Source organism: Cydia fagiglandana, chromosome 18, assembly GCF_963556715.1.
Source record: "Cydia fagiglandana chromosome 18, ilCydFagi1.1, whole genome shotgun sequence".
Lineage (NCBI taxonomy): Eukaryota > Metazoa > Arthropoda > Insecta > Lepidoptera > Tortricidae > Cydia > Cydia fagiglandana.
The window spans coordinates 13,869,729-13,888,620 of record NC_085949.1 but is presented as its reverse complement, the minus strand read 5'-3'; the positions used below and the strand labels follow the sequence as shown (position 1 = coordinate 13,888,620).

The 18,892-nt window shown below is 41.8% G+C and overlaps 1 protein-coding gene across 1 annotated transcript; it reads right to left on the bottom strand.

The window, feature by feature from the left end:
* Nucleotides 1–176: 176 nt before the first annotated feature.
* LOC134673173 (uncharacterized) lies at nt 177–18,816 on the bottom strand. The gene is made up of 3 exons (XM_063531128.1): nt 18,660–18,816; nt 17,985–18,089; nt 177–423 (listed from the first exon to the last, which is right to left on the bottom strand). Exons 1-3 carry the CDS (start codon nt 18,693–18,695, stop codon nt 274–276), a joined length of 291 nt encoding a protein of 96 aa, XP_063387198.1. The 5' UTR covers nt 18,696–18,816; the 3' UTR covers nt 177–273.
* Between the last annotated feature and the right edge of the window lie 76 nt (nt 18,817–18,892).

Sequence of the window (18,892 nt, the reverse complement as noted above, 5' to 3'; positions counted from 1 at the left end):
AACAATGGTGGGTAGAAAGTTTTCATTCTGTTTGGTAGTATACAATTAAAATGACATGTTCCACAACAAAGTTTGCAAAATTATACAGAAACCCATATTTCTGTAACTCAGTTGACAAAATTGTAAAACATAAATTGCAATCGGACCACATTAAAGAATAGGTAACTATCTACCCTCCAAACTGCATCAAATAAATAATCAACATTAATAAATTGTGACTACAAAACTAAAGTAAAAAAAAACTTGCAATTTAGTACTAAATAATAAAATTGGTCACTTGACCTTCCAGCTTTCAGGCTTAGCATGATCGTATAAGGTCAGGAGGACCAGAAAGAGGCCAATGCCACAGCCAACAAGGGTAGAGGTGTACAGGAGTCTATCGCTAAAGCCTCTCTTCAGCCAAACTGGTTTGCCGTCATCACACTGAAAACAGTATTTAAATAAAAAGTTTGTATTTAGAAAGATTTTCAATCTATTGTGACATGGGAAAGTGCCTCATAGAAAATGCAGATGGGTCAAAATGTAATAAGAACATTTGAAATGGAGCCTTACTAACGCCATTTGAGAGGAACAAAAATGTTGGGGCCTCTTAAGGCTCCTCTTCACGTTGGGCCAACGCCAACGAGGGACGCATTTATGCGTTAGAGGGAGCAAGTGAAGTAGTGTGTTTGTACCGGTTTTGGACCAGAACTTTTCCGCCAGAGGGCGCCAGTATGTATGCGTAAGGTAGTGACAATTTAGTTCACCCTACTCCCCGCTAGATGGCGCCACTGTCTATGCGCAACGTTAGTTCCAAAGGTCGCCGCTAGATGGCGCCACTGGTTAGTTCACCCTACTCCCCGCTAGAGGCGCCACTGTGTATGCGCAACGTTAGTTCCGAAAATATCCGCCAGCCCCGCCGGAGGGCGAAAGTATGTATGCGCCGCTGGTTAGTTCACTCTACTCCCCGCTAGAGGCGCCACTGTGTATGCGCAACGTTAGTTCCAAAAAATCCCCACCAGCCCTGCCTGGGGGCGACAGTATGTATGCGCAAGGTTAGTTCTAAAAATCCCCACCAGCCCTGCCTGGGGGCGACAGTATGTATGCGTAACGTTAGTTCCAAAATTATCCGCCAGCCCTGCCTGGGGGCGACAGTATGTATGCGCAACGTTAGTTCTAAAAATCCCCACCAGCCCTGCGTGGGGGCGACAGTATGTATGCGCAACGTTAGTTCCAAAAATCCCCACCAGCCCTGCCTGGGGGGCGACAGTATGTATGCGCAAGGTTAGTTCCTAAAATCCCCACCAGCCCTGCCTGGGGGCGACAGTATGTATGCGTAACGTTAGTTCCAAAAATATCCGCCAGCCCTGCCTGGGGGCGACAGTATGTATGCGTAACGTTAGTTCCAAAATTATCCGCCAGCCCTGCCTGGGGGCGACAGTATGTATGCGCAACGTTAGTTCCAAAAATCCCCACCAGCCCTGCCTGGGGGCGACAGTATGTATGCGCAACGTTAGTTCCTAAAATTTCCGCCAGCCCCGCTGGAGGGCGACAGTATGTATGCGCAAGGTTAGTTCTAAAAAGCCCCCGCCAGAGGGCGACAGTATGTATGCGCAACGTTAGTTCCAAAAATCCCCACCAGCCCTGCCTGAGGGCGACAGTATGTATGCGCAACGTTAGTTCTAAAATTCTCCTGCCAGAGGGCGACAGTATGTATGCGCAACGTTAGTTTCAAAACCATCCGCTATGAAATGAATAGATGTCTCCACTTTGTATGTGAGTTGTTGAATCGCTTAAATGAATAGATATCCCTAGTGGCGCCTTCGTCGGTGGACACCGCTAGTTAGTTCCAAAAATCCCCGCCAGGCCCGCCAGAGGGCGACAGTATGTATGCGCAACGTTAGTTCCAAAAATCCCCGCTAGCCCCGCCTGAGGGCGACAGTATGTATGCGCAACGTTAGTTCTAAACTTTCCCCGCCAGAGGGCGACTGTATGTATGCGCAACGTTAGTTCTAAAACCATCCGCTATGATATGTATAGATGAGCAGCCGTCTGAGTATTTCTAAAAAAGTCCGCAGAGTCAGAGGGGGTTCATGGTAAGTTAATTAATCTTGGTCAAGCAAATCTAGTCAGTAGAAAAAGGCGGCAAATTTGAAAAATCGTTTGAATAGTTCGAAAATCGTGTGTCATTTATATCTTATCTGTGGAACTGTTTTGTTTACATTTCATCGCTGTTCGATGTACATTCCTGCCTTTTGTTCGTTTCCTAGGGTTACCATACTTTAGTTTGCTTTACATTGCTTCTGACATATCCGGCTTGACAGACTATCGATTCGCTTAACAATATAGATGTCGCTAGTGGCGCCTCGTCAGTGGACACCGCTAGTTAGTTCCAAAAACATCCGCTATGAAATTGCAAAAAGGCCCATCATGTTTGTTTTAAAATATGAGACATATATCGGCGTTTTTTGTTAATACCACGTCAGTGGCAAACAAGCAGACGACCCCGCCTGGCAGTAAGCAGTCACCGTAGCCTATGAACGCCTGCGAATTCTATAGTTTACACGGATGCACTTTTATTTGCGGTTGGTTTTGTCGCTTGTGCTTATCAAATGTATGGAGTTTGTAGTTTACCAACCGTAAAGGGGTTTTTCTTTTATTATACCACATTGGTGGCAAATAAGCATACAGTCCGTCTGATGGTAAGTTGTTACCGTAGCCTTTGGACGCCTGCAACTCCAGGGTGGATACAAGCGCGCTGCCGACTGCCCAAAGATTCAATAACTTTGTTTTAAAATATGAGGCTTATATCGGCGTTTTTTTTTTAATACCACGTCAGTGGCAAACACGCAGACGACCCCACCTGACAGTAAGCAGTCACCGTAGCCCATCGACGCCTGCGAATTCAATAGTTTACACGGATGCACTTTTATTTGCGGTTGGTTTTGTCGCTTGTGCTTATCAAATGTATGGAGTTTGTAGTTTACCAACCGTAAAGGGGTTTTTCTTTTATTATACCACATTGGTGGCAAATAAGCATACAGTCCGTCTGATGGTAAGTTGTTACCGTAGCCTTTGGACGCCTGCAACTCCAGGGTGGATACAAGCGCGCTGCCGACTGCCCAAAGATTCAATAACTTTGTTTTAAAATATGAGGCTTATATCGGCGTTTTTTTTAATACCACGTCAGTGGCAAACAAGCAGACGACCTCGCCTGACAGTAAGCAGTCACCGTAGCCCATGGACGCCTGCGAATTCAATAGTTTACACGGATGCACTTTTATTTGCGGTTGGTTTTGTCGCTTGTGCTTATCAAATGTATGGAGTTTGTAGTTTACCAACCGTAAAGGGGTTTTTCTTTTATTATACCACATTGGTGGCAAATAAGCATACAGTCCGTCTGATGGTAAGTTGTTACCGTAGCCTTTGGACGCCTGCAACTCCAGGGTGGATACAAGCGCGCTGCCGACTGCCCAAAGATTCAATAACTTTGTTTTAAAATATGAGGCTTATATCGGCGTTTTTTTTAATACCACGTCAGTGGCAAACAAGCAGACGACCTCGCCTGACAGTAAGCAGTCACCGTAGCCCATGGACGCCTGCGAATTCTATTGTTACCACGGATGCATTTTTATTTGCGGTTGGTTTTGTCGCTTGTGCTTATCAAATGTATGGAGTTTGTAGTTTACCGACCGCAAAAAGATCTAGATTTTTTTTTATATACTACGTCGGTGGCAAACAAGCATGCGGCTCACCTGATGGTAAGCAGCCACCGTAGCCTTTGGACGCTTGCAAGTTCAGACTTTTGAAACCTATACATCATCATCATCATCATCATCATTATTATCATTAGACCCTCAGGAAAACGTCGACAGGGGACACCTCCGGCCCCCCTGCTCATGTAGTATTTAGGGTTTCTAGCACACTTATTTACGGTTGATTTTATCTCTTTTGGTTATCAAATGTAGTTTGTAGTTTGCAGACTGCAAAAAGGCCCAGACTTTTTTTTTTTTTAATAATACGTCGGTGGCAAACAAGCATCCGGCTCACATGATGGTAAGCAGTCAACGTAGCCTATGGATGCCTGCAACTTTAGAGTTGTTACATGCGCGTTGCCGACTGCAAAAAGGTTCAATAAGTTTTTTTCTTTTTTTATATACCACGTCGGTGGCAAACAAGCACACGGCCCGTCTGGTAGTGAGCAGTCACCGTAGCCTATGGACGCCTGCAATTTCGAGATGTTACATGCGCGTTGCCGATCGTTGAGATGTAGACCGTGACGTTCGAAAACAAAAAGTCGTATGTGACTGTAAACTTCCATTCACCGTAGAATTTGACAGATAGAGAGAGTTTGATGTATTTGTATGAAATTATAAGCAAATATCAGCCGTCATGAATTAAGTATTGTAACCTTAGTCAGATAATGAAGCTTATTTGAAAGATTATTAACTCTAAGTACTAGAAATAAAGTAGATTTTACTAATGCTGTAATTCTGTAATGCGACATGGTCATGAAACTCGTGCGATGTTGGGGGTATACTCTTCAATCTTTTCAATCGGAATGGTCAGAGGTCAGAGTTCAGAGGTCAGAAAGTCCGTGAGGGACAGAACATACGCAAAGTGACGAAATTGAAAACACGTTTTAATATACCTGACAACATATCAAGCATAACCTACGTAACTTGGTCGGGTTATTTGTTACCTAACATAAACCATACTAAATTCACTGTGGGGAATTAAAAAAAAATGTGAGTGTGTGACAAGGACAAACAATAATAACGCTTTCTCTGCTACTCCTACTGAAAGATTACATAAGACTATCTCGTTTGGTCATTTCCCCCTCCCAGTCCCTCCCCCCACCAGTTCCAATTATAATATCATAAATGAGATCACAATACCTGCAACCTGTAACTGACGCATACGCTTTCTAAAATTAATTAAAAAATCAGAAAATAACAATGGAGTACGTCATTGAACTCGTTGCGAGGCTGTGGTTTAGTAACAAGGGGTTAGGGTACAATTATAAATGTGGAGATAGCGACGAAACAAATATTGCATTCATCTCATCAATCGAGGCGCTGGCACCTGACGTGGACATTTACAAGTGGGAGGCGGCCCGGATCGATCTCAAGAAGCTGATCAAAGAACTTCTGGAGGAGAGGAGCATCCTTCAGTTACACTCGGGATACCATGCGGAGGGGCTTTTGCTGGAGGTACTAAGAAAACACAACATTAGATCATTCCTCTCCGTGCCTCTTAAACAGAAAACTTTAATCTGGAAAGACGCGGGGGTGTGGTTCGTAGAGGTGACCAACCCGAAAATCATCAAGAGAACTTATGTGTTTTTTTGACTTCGAATAAGTGTACGTCTGTGTATGTCTGAAATAAAAAAATGTTTAAAAGTGAATGACTATTTATTTATTTACCAATCATTTAGGTATTTTATAATGTTCCAAATGCGAGTACAAAAAAAATGCAAAAGCTGGTTTTTCAAAATTCGTTGTTAAGGGGCTCCTTGGCGCTAATGACATTCGATCTGAATCCTTTAGTTTTCTAATGTTTTTAAAGTGAGAACTTCTTTAGCGGCGTTGGGCACTTTCTGAGACAGCGATCACGTGATCGTAACGTTTAGATGGCCACTCAAATAGATGGCAATTAAATCAATAAAGAAAAACTCAATGACATTACATGAAAAAGGTTCTAATCTTGTACGGGTTGAAATACGAGGATCTCACAGTTACATTCAAACTTTATATCACTCAAATATAATTCAATAAAGCTACATCTTGATGAAATCGCTAATAAAAGTGAACTCTAGTAATGGTGAATAAAACTCAAAATATCATGATCAAATATATTTAGATGCGAGATCTGCAAGGTAACTTTACAATTTCTATTCGAATTTTAAAGAATTAACTGTACAAATTTGAATTTTAAACAAGCTCACTGACCAGCAATTTCGGACTAAAGTTTTTCAATAGAAAGGAGGATGGGTCAATTATACATAGTGCTGCAGACATTTTGAACTAGTCATTGAGTTTTCACTTCTGTCGGCACTTCCGGAGTGCAATCCGTTGTTTTTTTGTAGCTATAATAGCAACGACTTTTAGCAATATAGTATGCCATATTTACTTCAAAGTTCATTGTCTTCGAGATATTCGACATCAAGTTGAACAATTTTAGGCCAACAACCTGGTTTTCAGGCCATAGCTTTTGTGTTAATTATTTTAAAATTTACATCTCTGACCAGTTTTTAGAGACGTCAAAGACAAACCCAAATATGCAGATTTCGTTCATGTAAGATCCTTCACAGCAATCCAGTTACGAAAAAAGTGTTATTTTTAGACAATGTTTAAAAAAATCATAAAAAAAATTAGTATTCATTAGTTTCAAAATCCGGTAGACAAGAATGGAGATTAAAGATTGAAGAACAGATAGCCATTTATCTTATAATTCTATCTGAAGTGTAAATGTAGAAGTAACGGCTCAAACCTTGTCAAATATCGATGAAAACCGCGGGGAGCCCCTTAAGGTGAGGTTGTGTAGAGCAATGTTTCAGAGTTACTAAGCGTGTGTCATCATCGTCGTTAAAAATATATCAAGTTCGATTTCAAACAAAAACAAGACCTAACCTAATCAAAGCAAGTGCTATACCATCTACATATTATGCATAGTAGGTTCTGCCATCTTGTGGGTCCCATTGGAAGCATAAACGTCACATTTACGTCTCGCGCCAAAAATCAGATGGCTCCTATGCTGTATAGTTCATGCATGCTCCCTATTGTCAGTTCAGTACGGTGGCGCTTAAGCAATGTCAATGTGAAAACAAATCCGTTTAAAATTACAAGGAGGGATTTCATATCATCGCTAAGTAGGCGAAAGTGTGTCTGTCTGTCTGTTTGTCTGTTACCTCTTCACGCTTAAGCCGCTGAACCGATTTAGTTGAAATTTGGTATAGAGATAGTTCGAGTCCTGGGGAAAATCAGGGATATCATTCCTGAAGAGAGTGCAAAGGCGGGTGGAATTGAAAGGGTTAATGGCATTGCCTAATAATTGAAGTAAGCAATGAGCATATTGAATGATTGCTATTAGCATTATCCAGGCGCTATACCTACTTTAGCTGCTGTCACTAATTCCACGCAGACGAAGTCGCGGGCAAAAGCTAGTATTTCAATATTTTCGCTAGGATTTTTTGATTGTTTAGTACAAAAATCAACTTTACTTAAATGTAATAAGGTTGACATCTGTTGCGGGGTAGCAGAACTTCTGTGATTGTAGCTCAACTATGCGACGCTAGATGGGCTACTCGTATCTTCAAAAATAAAAATCGTAGATGCAATTTCGACATAATTTCCTTTACTGTAAAGTTCAAATTATTGTAATGGGCTAGGGCTCATAGGATAATCTCTTTCGAAATAAGAAAATATGGTCAATCATCCTTTAGATAGCGTTGCGTTTGTAGTAGTGTGCATGTTGACGACATAGGTTTCCAGACCGCAGAGAAGCATTATATATTTGTTAATGCCTGGAAGATTGAGGCCTGTCTGCCCATGCTGATGCTCTGAGCTTATTGAATTGCCTTTCTTGGAACTCTTCAACGTACTTTCGGTCATTGGTTCATTTGTCTTAGAGTTTGGTAAAATGACATTCGGTGTATATGTTCAGTGGGCATGCTAAGGGTTATATTTTTGCAAAAACCCAGGCGTTGACTTTGGTTAATGCTTGAGAGCTCCATGTGCATTTGGCCTGTTTAGTGTCCATATTATACAGACGCACTGCTTGCCACCATTTGAATATTGTCTTTAGAGCTCTTTGCATTAGGTTGGATATCGTGTGGAAGAAGAAGTTTTGGGTAGAAACGATGTTAGACTAATAATGGACTGACGGATATAGGCTGTCAGTAGTCCTTTTTCCCTGCTTTTGCTATGAAGTTTACCTTGACCCGAGTCCAATTATCTGGTACGATTCACCACGCGAAACTTGCTCTGAATATTATGGCCAGATGCAGATTGCTGTAAAAGCGCCGCTGATTTAAATCAAAAAGTTTGGTCTAAAGATGTTTCTTGCTATATTCCAGTCGATATTGCGTGCCACTGTGGATTCGAGGATTCCTATGGGCGCAAAGCTGTGTTTATTACTGGTTGAGTATGAACCGGGGAAGTGGGTGTCTCTGAGCAAGTTCCTCTTCCGTGTTCATAAATGTGCCATCTAGTGTTTAAGGAGACCGAGATAGTTGGTTGGTGTCTTGGAGAGTATTATGTAAGTTCATGCTCCTTTATGAGTTTGGGCAATATCAGGAGGCACCCCGTACGATTGCCCTGTCTAGACGGAACCTTCTCCATTATCTTATTTTTGCCTCCCATATTTGTTTATTATATTCAGTCAATGCTCTATGATACGCGTAGTACCATACCCATTCTGTTAACAATTAAAACAGATCAATTCCAAAACCTGTTCTGTTGTGATCTGTTCTGTTCTATCTTGTTCTGTTCTGTTCTATCTTGTTCTGTTCTGTTCTATCTTTTTCTGTTCTAACCTGTTCTGTTGAGAGCTGTTCTGTTGTGATCTGTTCTGTTCTAACCTGATCTGTTATGATCTGTTCTGTTATGATCTGTTCTGTTGTGACCTGTTCTGTTGTGACTTGTTCTGTTGCCGCGCGCACCCGAGTTGCATACATTGCCATTGTTAGTAGCTCGGTACCACTTACAGGGCTAGCGGGTCTTATTTGAAATGTTCTTTGTCTTATGGGCAGTTGTGTTAAAGTCTGTCACAACCCTACTGTGTTCTTATGCGGTGTCTGCATTAACGCATATATCAAAGGCGTCGGTTCACTGTTACTTTTTATACTGTGGTTCCGTCTAGACAGGGCAATCGTACGGGGTGCCTCCTGATATTGCCCAAACTCATAAAGGAGCATGAACTTACATAATACTCTCCAAGACACCAACCAACTATCTCGGTCTCCTTAAACACTAGATGGCACATTTATGAACACGGAAGAGGAACTTGCTCAGAGACACCCACTTCCCCGGTTCATACTCAACCAGTAATAAACACAGCTTTGCGCCCATAGGAATCCTCGAATCCACAGTGGCACGCAATATCGACTGGAATATAGCAAGAAACATCTTTAGACCAAACTTTTTGATTTAAATCAGCGGCGCTTTTACAGCAATCTGCATCTGGCCATAATATTCAGAGCAAGTTTCGCGTGGTGAATCGTACCAGATAATTGGACTCGGGTCAAGGTAAACTTCATAGCAAAAGCAGGGAAAAAGGACTACTGACAGCCTATATCCGTCAGTCCATTATTAGTCTAACATCGTTTCTACCCAAAACTTCTTCTTCCACACGATATCCAACCTAATGCAAAGAGCTCTAAAGACAATATTCAAATGGTGGCAAGCAGTGCGTCTGCATAATATGGACACTAAACAGGCCAAATGCACATGGAGCTCTCAAGCATTAACCAAACTCAACACCTGGGTTTTTGCAAATATAACCCTTAGCATGCCCACTGAACATATACACCGAATGTCATTTTACCAAACTCTAAGACAAATGAACCAATGACCGAAAGTACGTTGAAGAGTTCCAAGAAAGGCAATTCAATAAGCTCAGAGCTAGCATCAGCATGGGCAGACAGGCCTCAATCTTCCAGGCATTAACAAATATATGATGCTTCCCTGCGGTCTGGAAACCTATGTCGTCAACATGCACACTACTACAAACGCAACGCTATCTAAAGGATGATTGACCATATTTTCTTATTTCGAAAGAGATTATCCTATGAGCCCTAGCCCATTACAATAATTTGAACTTTACAGTAAAGGAAATTATGTCGAAATTGCATCTACGATTTTTATTTTTGAAGATACGAGTAGCCCATCTAGCGTCGCATAGTTGAGCTACAATCACAGAAGTTCTGCTACCCCGCAACAGATGTCAACCTTATTACATTTAAGTAAAGTTGATTTTTGTACTAAACAATCAAAAAATCCTAGCGAAAATATTGAAATACTAGCTTTTGCCCGCGACTTCTTCTGCGTGGAATTAGTGACAGCAGCTAAAGTAGGTATAGCGCCTGGATAATGCTAATAGCAATCATTCAATATGCTCATTGCTTACTTCAATTATTAGACAATGCCATTAACCCTTTCAATTCCACCCGCCTTTGCACTCTCTTCAGGAATGATATCCCTGATTTTCCCCAGGACTCGAACTATCTCTATACCAAATTTCAACTAAATCGGTTCAGCGGCTTAAGCGTGAAGAGGTAACAGACAGACAGACAGACAGACAGACACACTTTCGCCTACTTAGCGATGATATGAAATCCCTCCTTGTAATTTTAAACGGATTTGTTTTCACATTGACATTGCTTAAGCGCCGCCGTACTGAACTGACAATAGGGAGCATGCATGAACTATACAGCATAGGAGCCATCTGATTTTTGGCGCGAGACGTAAATGTGACGTTTATACTTCCAATGGGACCCACAAGATGGCAGAACCTACTATGCATAATATGTAGATGGTATAGCACTTGCTTTGATTAGGTTAGGTCTTGTTTTTGTTTGAAATCGAACTTGATATATTTTTAACGACGATGATGACACACGCTTAGTAACTCTGAAACATTGCTCTACACAACCTCACCTTAAGGGGCTCCCCGCGGTTTTCATCGATATTTGACAAGGTTTGAGCCGTTACTTCTACATTTACACTTCAGATAGAATTATAAGACAAATGGCTACCGATTCTTCAATCTTTAATCTCCATTCTTGTCTACCGGATTTTGAAACTAATGAATACTTATTTTTTTATGATTTTTTTAAACATTGTCTAAAAATAACACTTTTTTCGTAGCTGGATTGCTGTGAAGGATCTTACATGTACGAAATCTGCATATTTGGGTTTGTCTTTGACGTCTCTAAAAACTGGTCAGAGATGTAAATTTTAAAATAATTAACACAAAAGCTATGGCCTGAAAACCAGGTTGTTGGCCTAAAATTGTTCAACTTGATGTCGAATATCTCGAAGACAATGAACTTTGAAGTAAATATGGCATACTATATTGCTAAAAGTCGTTGCTATTATAGCTACAAAAAAACAACGGATTGCACTCCGGGAGTGCCGACAGAAGTGAAAACTCAATGACTAGGCCAAAATGTCTGCAGCACTATGTATCCTCCTTTCTATTGAAAAACTTTAGTCCGAAATTGCTGGTCAGTGAGCTTGTTTAAAATTCAAATTTGTACAGTTAATTCTTTAAAATTCGAATAGAAATTGTAAAGTTACCTTGCAGATCTCGCATCTAAATATATTTGATCATGATATTTTGAGTTTTATTCACCATTACTAGAGTTCACTTTTATTAGCGATTTCATCAAGATGTAGCTTTATTGAATTATATTTGAGTGATATAAAGTTTGAATGTAACTGTGAGATCCTCGTATTTCAACCCGTACAAGATTAGAACCTTTTTCATGTAATGTCATTGAGTTTTTCTTTATTGATTTAATTGCCATCTATTTGAGTGGCCATCTAAACGTTACGATCACGTGATCGCTGTCTCAGAAAGTGCCCAACGCCGCTAAAGAAGTTCTCACTTTAAAAACATTAGAAAACTAAAGGATTCAGATCGAATGTCATTAGCGCCAAGGAGCCCCTTAACAACGAATTTTGAAAAACCAGCTTTTGCATTTTTTTTGTACTCGCATTGGGAACATTATAAAATACCTAAATGATTGGTAAATAAATAAATAGTCATTCACTTTTAAACATTTTTTTATTTCAGACATACACAGACGTACACTTATTCGAAGTCAAAAAACACATAAGTTCTCTTGATGATTTTCGGGTTGGTCACCTCTACGAACCACACCCCCGCGTCTTTCCAGATTAAAGTTTTCTGTTTAAGAGGCACGGAGAGGAATGATCTAATGTTGTGTTTTCTTAGCACCTCCAGCAAAAGCCCCTCCGCATGGTATCCCGAGTGTAACTGAAGGATGCTCCTCTCCTCCAGAAGTTCTTTGATCAGCTTCTTGAGATCGATCCGGGCCGCCTCCCACTTGTAAATGTCCACGTCAGGTGCCAGCGCCTCGATTGATGAGATGAATGCAATATTTGTTTCGTCGCTATCTCCACATTTATAATTGTACCCTAACCCCTTGTTACTAAACCACAGCCTCGCAACGAGTTCAATGACGTACTCCATTGTTATTTTCTGATTTTTTAATTAATTTTAGAAAGCGTATGCGTCAGTTACAGGTTGCAGGTATTGTGATCACATTATTTATGATATTATAATTGGAACTGGCGGGGGGAGGGGGAGGGGGAAATGACCAAACGAGATAGTCTTATGTAATCTTTCAGTAGGAGTAGCAGAGAAAGCGTTATTATTGTTTGTCCTCGTCACACACTCACATTTTTTTTTAATTCCCCACAGTGAATTTAGTATGGTTTATGTTAGGTAACAAATAACCCGACCAAGTTACGTAGGTTATGCTTGATATGTTGTCAGGTATATTAAAACGTGTTTTCAATTTCTTCACTTTGCGTATGTTCTGTCCCTCACGGACTTTCTGACCTCTGAACTCTGACCTCTGACCATTCCGATTGAAAAGATTGAAGAGTATACCCCCAACATCGCATGAGTTTCATGACCATGTCGCATTACAGAATTACAGCATTAGTAAAATCTACTTTATTTCTAGTACTTAGAGTTAATAATCTTTCAAATAAGCTTCATTATCTGACTAAGGTTACAATACTTAATTCAAACTCTCTCTATCTGTCAAATTCTACGGTGAATGGAAGTTTACAGTCACATACGACTTTTTGTTTTCGAACGTCACGGTCTACATCTCAACGATCGGCAACGCGCATGTAACATCTCGAAATTGCAGGCGTCCATAGGCTACGGTGACTGCTCACTACCAGACGGGCCGTGTGCTTGTTTGCCACCGACGTGGTATATAAAAAAAGAAAAAAACTTATTGAACCTTTTTGCAGTCGGCAACGCGCATGTAACAACTCTAAAGTTGCAGGCATCCATAGGCTACGTTGACTGCTTACCATCATGTGAGCCGGATGCTTGTTTGCCACCGACGTATTATTAAAAAAAAAAAAAGTCTGGGCCTTTTTGCAGTCTGCAAACTACAAACTACATTTGATAACCAAAAGAGACAAAATCAACCGTAAATAAGTGTGCTAGAAACCCTAAATACTACATGAGCAGGGGGGCCGGAGGTGTCCCCTGTCGAGGTTTTCCTGAGGGTCTAATGATAATGATGATGATGATGATGATGATGATGTATAGGTTTCAAAAGTCTGAACTTGCAAGCGTCCAAAGGCTACGGTGGCTGCTTACCATCAGGTGAGCCGGATGCTTGTTTGCCAACGACGTAGTATATAAAAAAAAAAAATCTGGATCTTTTTGCGGTCGGTAAACTACAAACTCCATACATTTGATAAGCACAAGCGACAAAACCAACCGCAAATAGAAATGCATCCGTGGTAACAATAGAATTCGCAGGCGTCCATGGGCTACGGTGACTGCTTACTGTCAGGCGAGGTCGTCTGCTTGTTTGCCACTGACGTGGTATTAAAAAAAACGCCGATATAAGCCTCATATTTTAAAACAAAGTTATTGAATCTTTGAGCAGTCGGCAGCGCGCTTGTATCCACCCTGGAGTTGCAGGCGTCCAAAGGCTACGGTAACAACTTACCATCAGACGGACTGTATGCTTATTTGCCACCAATGTGGTATAATAAAAGAAAAACCCCTTTACGGTTGGTAAACTACAAACTCCATACATTTGATAAGCACAAGCGACAAAACCAACCGCAAATAAAAGTGCATCCGTGTAAACTATTGAATTCGCAGGCGTCCATGGGCTACGGTGACTGCTTACTGTCAGGTGGGGTCGTCTGCTTGTTTGCCACTGACGTGGTATTAAAAAAAACGCCGATATAAGCCTCATATTTTAAAACAAAGTTATTGAATCTTTGGGCAGTCGGCAGCGCGCTTGTATCCACCCTGGAGTTGCAGGCGTCCAAAGGCTACGGTAACAACTTACCATCAGACGGACTGTATGCTTATTTGCCACCAATGTGGTATAATAAAAGAAAAACCCCTTTACGGTTGGTAAACTACAAACTCCATACATTTGATAAGCACAAGCGACAAAACCAACCGCAAATAAAAGTGCATCCGTGTAAACTATTGAATTCGCAGGCGTCCATGGGCTACGGTGACTGCTTACTGTCAGGTGGGGTCGTCTGCTTGTTTGCCACTGACGTGGTATTAAAAAAAACGCCGATATATGTCTCATATTTTAAAACAAACATGATGGGCCTTTTTGCAATTTCATAGCGGATGTTTTTGGAACTAACTAGCGGTGTCCACTGACGAGGCGCCACTAGCGACATCTATATTGTTAAGCGAATCGATAGTCTGTCAAGCCGGATGTGTCAGAAGCAATGTAAAGCAAACTAAAGTATGGTATCCCTAGGAAACGAACAAAAGGCAGGAATGTACATCGAACAGCGATGAAATGTAAACAAAACAGTTCCACAGATAAGATATAAATGACACACGATTTTCGAACTATTCAAACGTAGTGTTGCTAGCCCACGATTTTTCAAATTTGCCGCCTTTTTCTACTGACTAGATTTGCTTGACCAAGATTAATTAACTTACCATGAACCCCCTCTGACTCTGCGGACTTTTTTAGAAATACTCAGACGGCTGCTCATCTATACATATCATAGCGGATGGTTTTAGAACTAACGTTGCGCATACATACAGTCGCCCTCTGGCGGGGAAAGTTTAGAACTAACGTTGCGCATACATACTGTCGCCCTCAGGCGGGGCTAGCGGGGATTTTTGGAACTAACGTTGCGCATACATACTGTCGCCCTCTGGCGGGCCTGGCGGGGATTTTTGGAACTAACTAGCGGTGTCCACCGACGAAGGCGCCACTAGGGATATCTATTCATTTAAGCGATTCAACAACTCACATACAAAGTGGAGACATCTATTCATTTCATAGCGGATGGTTTTGAAACTAACGTTGCGCATACATACTGTCGCCCTCTGGCAGGAGAATTTTAGAACTAACGTTGCGCATACATACTGTCGCCCTCAGGCAGGGCTGGTGGGGATTTTTGGAACTAACGTTGCGCATACATACTGTCGCCCTCTGGCGGGGGCTTTTTAGAACTAACCTTGCGCATACATACTGTCGCCCTCCAGCGGGGCTGGCGGAAATTTTAGGAACTAACGTTGCGCATACATACTGTCGCCCCCAGGCGGGGCTGGTGGGGATTTTTAGAACTAACGTTGCGCATACATACTGTCGCCCCCAGGCAGGGCTGGTGAGGATTTTTGGAACTAACATTGCGCATACATACTGTCGCCCTCTGGCGGGGCTGGCGGGGATTTTTGGAATTAACTAGCGGTGTCCACCGACGAAGGCGCCACTAGCGATATCTATTCATTTAAGCGATTCAACAACTCACATACAAAGTGGAGACATCTAAACATTTCATAGCGGATGGTTTTGGAACTAACGTTGCGCATACATACTGTCGCCCTCTGGCGGGGGATTTTTAGAACTAACCTTGCGCATACATACTGTCGCCCTCCAGCGGGGCTGGCGGAAATTTTAGGAACTAACGTTGCGCATACATACTGTCGCCCCCAGGCAGGGCTGGTGGGGATTTTTGGAACTAACGTTGCGCATACATACTGTCGCCCCCAGGCAGGGCTGGTGGGGATTTTAGGAACTAACGTTGCGCATACATACTGTCGCCCCCAGGCGGGGCTGGTGGGGATTTTTAGAACTAACGTTGCGTATACATACTGTCGCCCCCAGGCAGGGCTGGTGGGGATTTTTGGAACTAACGTTGCGCATACATACTGTCGCCCCCAGGCAGGGCTGGCGGGGATTTTTGGAACTAACGTTGCGCATACATACTGTCGCCCCCAGGCAGGGCTGGTGGGGATTTTTAGAACTAACGTTGCGCATACATACTGTCGCCCCCAGGCAGGGCTGGCGGGGATTTTTGGAACTAACGTTGCGCATACATACTGTCGCCCCCAGGCAGGGCTGGTGGGGATTTTTAGAACTAACCTTGCGCATACATACTGTCGCCCCCAGGCAGGGCTGGTGGGGATTTTTGGAACTAACGTTGCGCATACATACTGTCGCCCCCAGGCAGGGCTGGTGGGGATTTTTAGAACTAACCTTGCGCATACATACTGTCGCCCCCAGGCAGGGCTGGTGGGGATTTTTGGAACTAACGTTGCGCATACACAGTGGCGCCTCTAGCGGGGAGTAGAGTGAACTAACCAGCGGCGCATACATACTGTCGCCCTCCGGCGGGGCTGGCGGATATTTTCGGAACTAACGTTGCGCATAGACAGTGGCGCCTCTAGCGGGGAGTAGGGTGAACTAACCAGTGGCGCCATCTAGCGGCGACCTTTGGAACTAACGTTGCGCATAGACAGTGGCGCCATCTAGCGGGGAGTAGGGTGAACTAAATTGTCACTACCTTACGCATACATACTGGCGCCCTCTGGCGGAAAAGTTCTGGTCCAAAACCGGTACAAACACACTACTAAGTGATATTGCTATCTCATTCTACCGCATGGCTGCGTCCGTCGTTGGCGTTGGTGTTGGCCCAACGTGAAGAGGAGCCTTTAGCATTGTAGCACTATGCCATACACTTCCTATACAGTTTGGCTTTATGTAGATCAAACTTCGGAAATTATATGAAAACGCATGTCCAGCACATCTCGCCATAACTTGCGTGCAGTACCTAGTTTTGACATACGGACAGAAGGAAAATAAAGTTTTGTAAGCATTCCCTTTTAGGATTTTGGCTGAAAAAGCCTAAAAATCCAATAGCAGTGTACAAAGAACGTAATGGGGAAAATGTTAACTTTTGTAGGAACAAATTTTTATACTAGTTGATTAGTAGGATAGGCCTCGCCAAGTCGGGCCTCGTGTCACAGTCATGCACATAGCCAATAACACAACAGTTCAAACTCCTAACGAAAGGACCTTTATCTGTTTAGAAATCGAGTAAGTAAAATACAAGATAACAAATTTCAGCTCTGAAATAAAAAAAACAAACTAGGATTGTGCCAACGACCGAAATAGTTGCGTGATAATGCAATGATGCAATAGATGGCTATTGAAACTATTTTTACAATGCATATGCTACACTCACATTTGCTCGCGTTTTACAATAACGACTCGGTCATCTAGTATGGTCGGTGCCCCGTCTTAAGTACCCAAGTTGCCATACTAATTGTACAGGGATTATAGGGAAGTGGATACTTGGGATACTTATGTTAGGGAACCGACTGTACATTATCTACCTACAACGGAGTTTATGCAATCTATAGTTCGTTTTTTTTAGTATTAGAAATTAGGTAAACAATCTTGAAGTGTCTTTTAATTGAAAAACACATTTTAAAAATAAGTTGCGGCAAATATGTAACAATTATGAATCTAATACGATCATTTATATTCTTCTGCTTTCATAAGTAATAGTTTCTGAATTTTAAAAAGCGTTTTTCAATTAAAAGACATGTCAAGATCGCTTACCTTCTTGCAAGTTCTTTCTAATGCTAAAAAAAACGAAGTATAATTCGGGATATCGTCAGTGCTAACAATTATCAAGAATCACGTGAGTGGATGAAACAATTAGTACCTACACTTAGCTTAGCCCCCATTCGCACGACAGCTTTTTCAACGCGCGTTAAAGCGCGTGAACCTGTCCGCACTCTAAATTCGATTTAATGACCAAGGCTTAAAGTCGAAAATCCAACAACGCTTGATAAAAAGCGCCACCGCTGTCGTGAATTCATACATGGTTATCCATTTGTGTCATTCAAACGCTTTTTTAACGCGCGTTGAAAAAGCTGTCGTGCGAATGGGGGCTTAATGATGATGTAGGACGCCTTACACGATTAGTAAGTACACTTACTTGGAAGTCTGCTTGTAACTTTCTCAATTTTGTAAGGGCCGCTGATTCTCGCAAGTAAGGGGTCGTGGATATCGTACGAGTCATGGGCTTGGTAGCCATGACATACTGAAACATAAACCTATTTTAGACTATTGCTATGGATAGATTAGTTAAACGCGTTACTACAATCGGAGGAGCTACCGCGAACACCGAAGTTTACAAACTGCGGGCATCTTTCTCTGTCTCTCTAATTACGCCTTCTCTCTCTTCTCTACACCTCCCTAACCGTGAAAAAGAGCCTGAGAAGTAGTAGTCTATAAAGTTAAAGATATTCCTCAGACTCGAACGAAACTGTAGGTTTATGAATTTGTTGGCGTAGTGTTCCACACCATAGCGTCAAAACTACTGACTGAACCGATTTTGATGAATATATGTTGTCAATCCACAGTATTCGCGCGCGCCCGATTCTCGCACCTGTCCAATGTGTATTTTGTCTCACATTTTGCTTAATGAGAGAAAGAGACGCAATGACGGAGTAATGTTGGACTAAGATATTGGACAGATGGAAAACCACCCCAGTGGGCAGTGAGTGGAGAACAGAACAGACTAGCAAGCGGCTAGTACATTGCATTTAAATATATATAACAGAACCATTATAAATAATTTATTCGTTGATAAATTATTTAAATTACTTACCCGTGGTATAATCCGCATTCGAGCGAGGATATTCATTTTTCGTACAATAAAAATATAGAATTATAAATTTTATTAGATTTTCTGTGACCCTCAAAATAACTTCAATATTTTAAAAATGTCATATAGATAATTTGTTTTATTTTGAACATGTACAAATATTTATTTTAAGCCAGCTAGCTAATGAATCGATTATTATTGAGTTCGATTATGGCACGATAATATCCAAACAACTG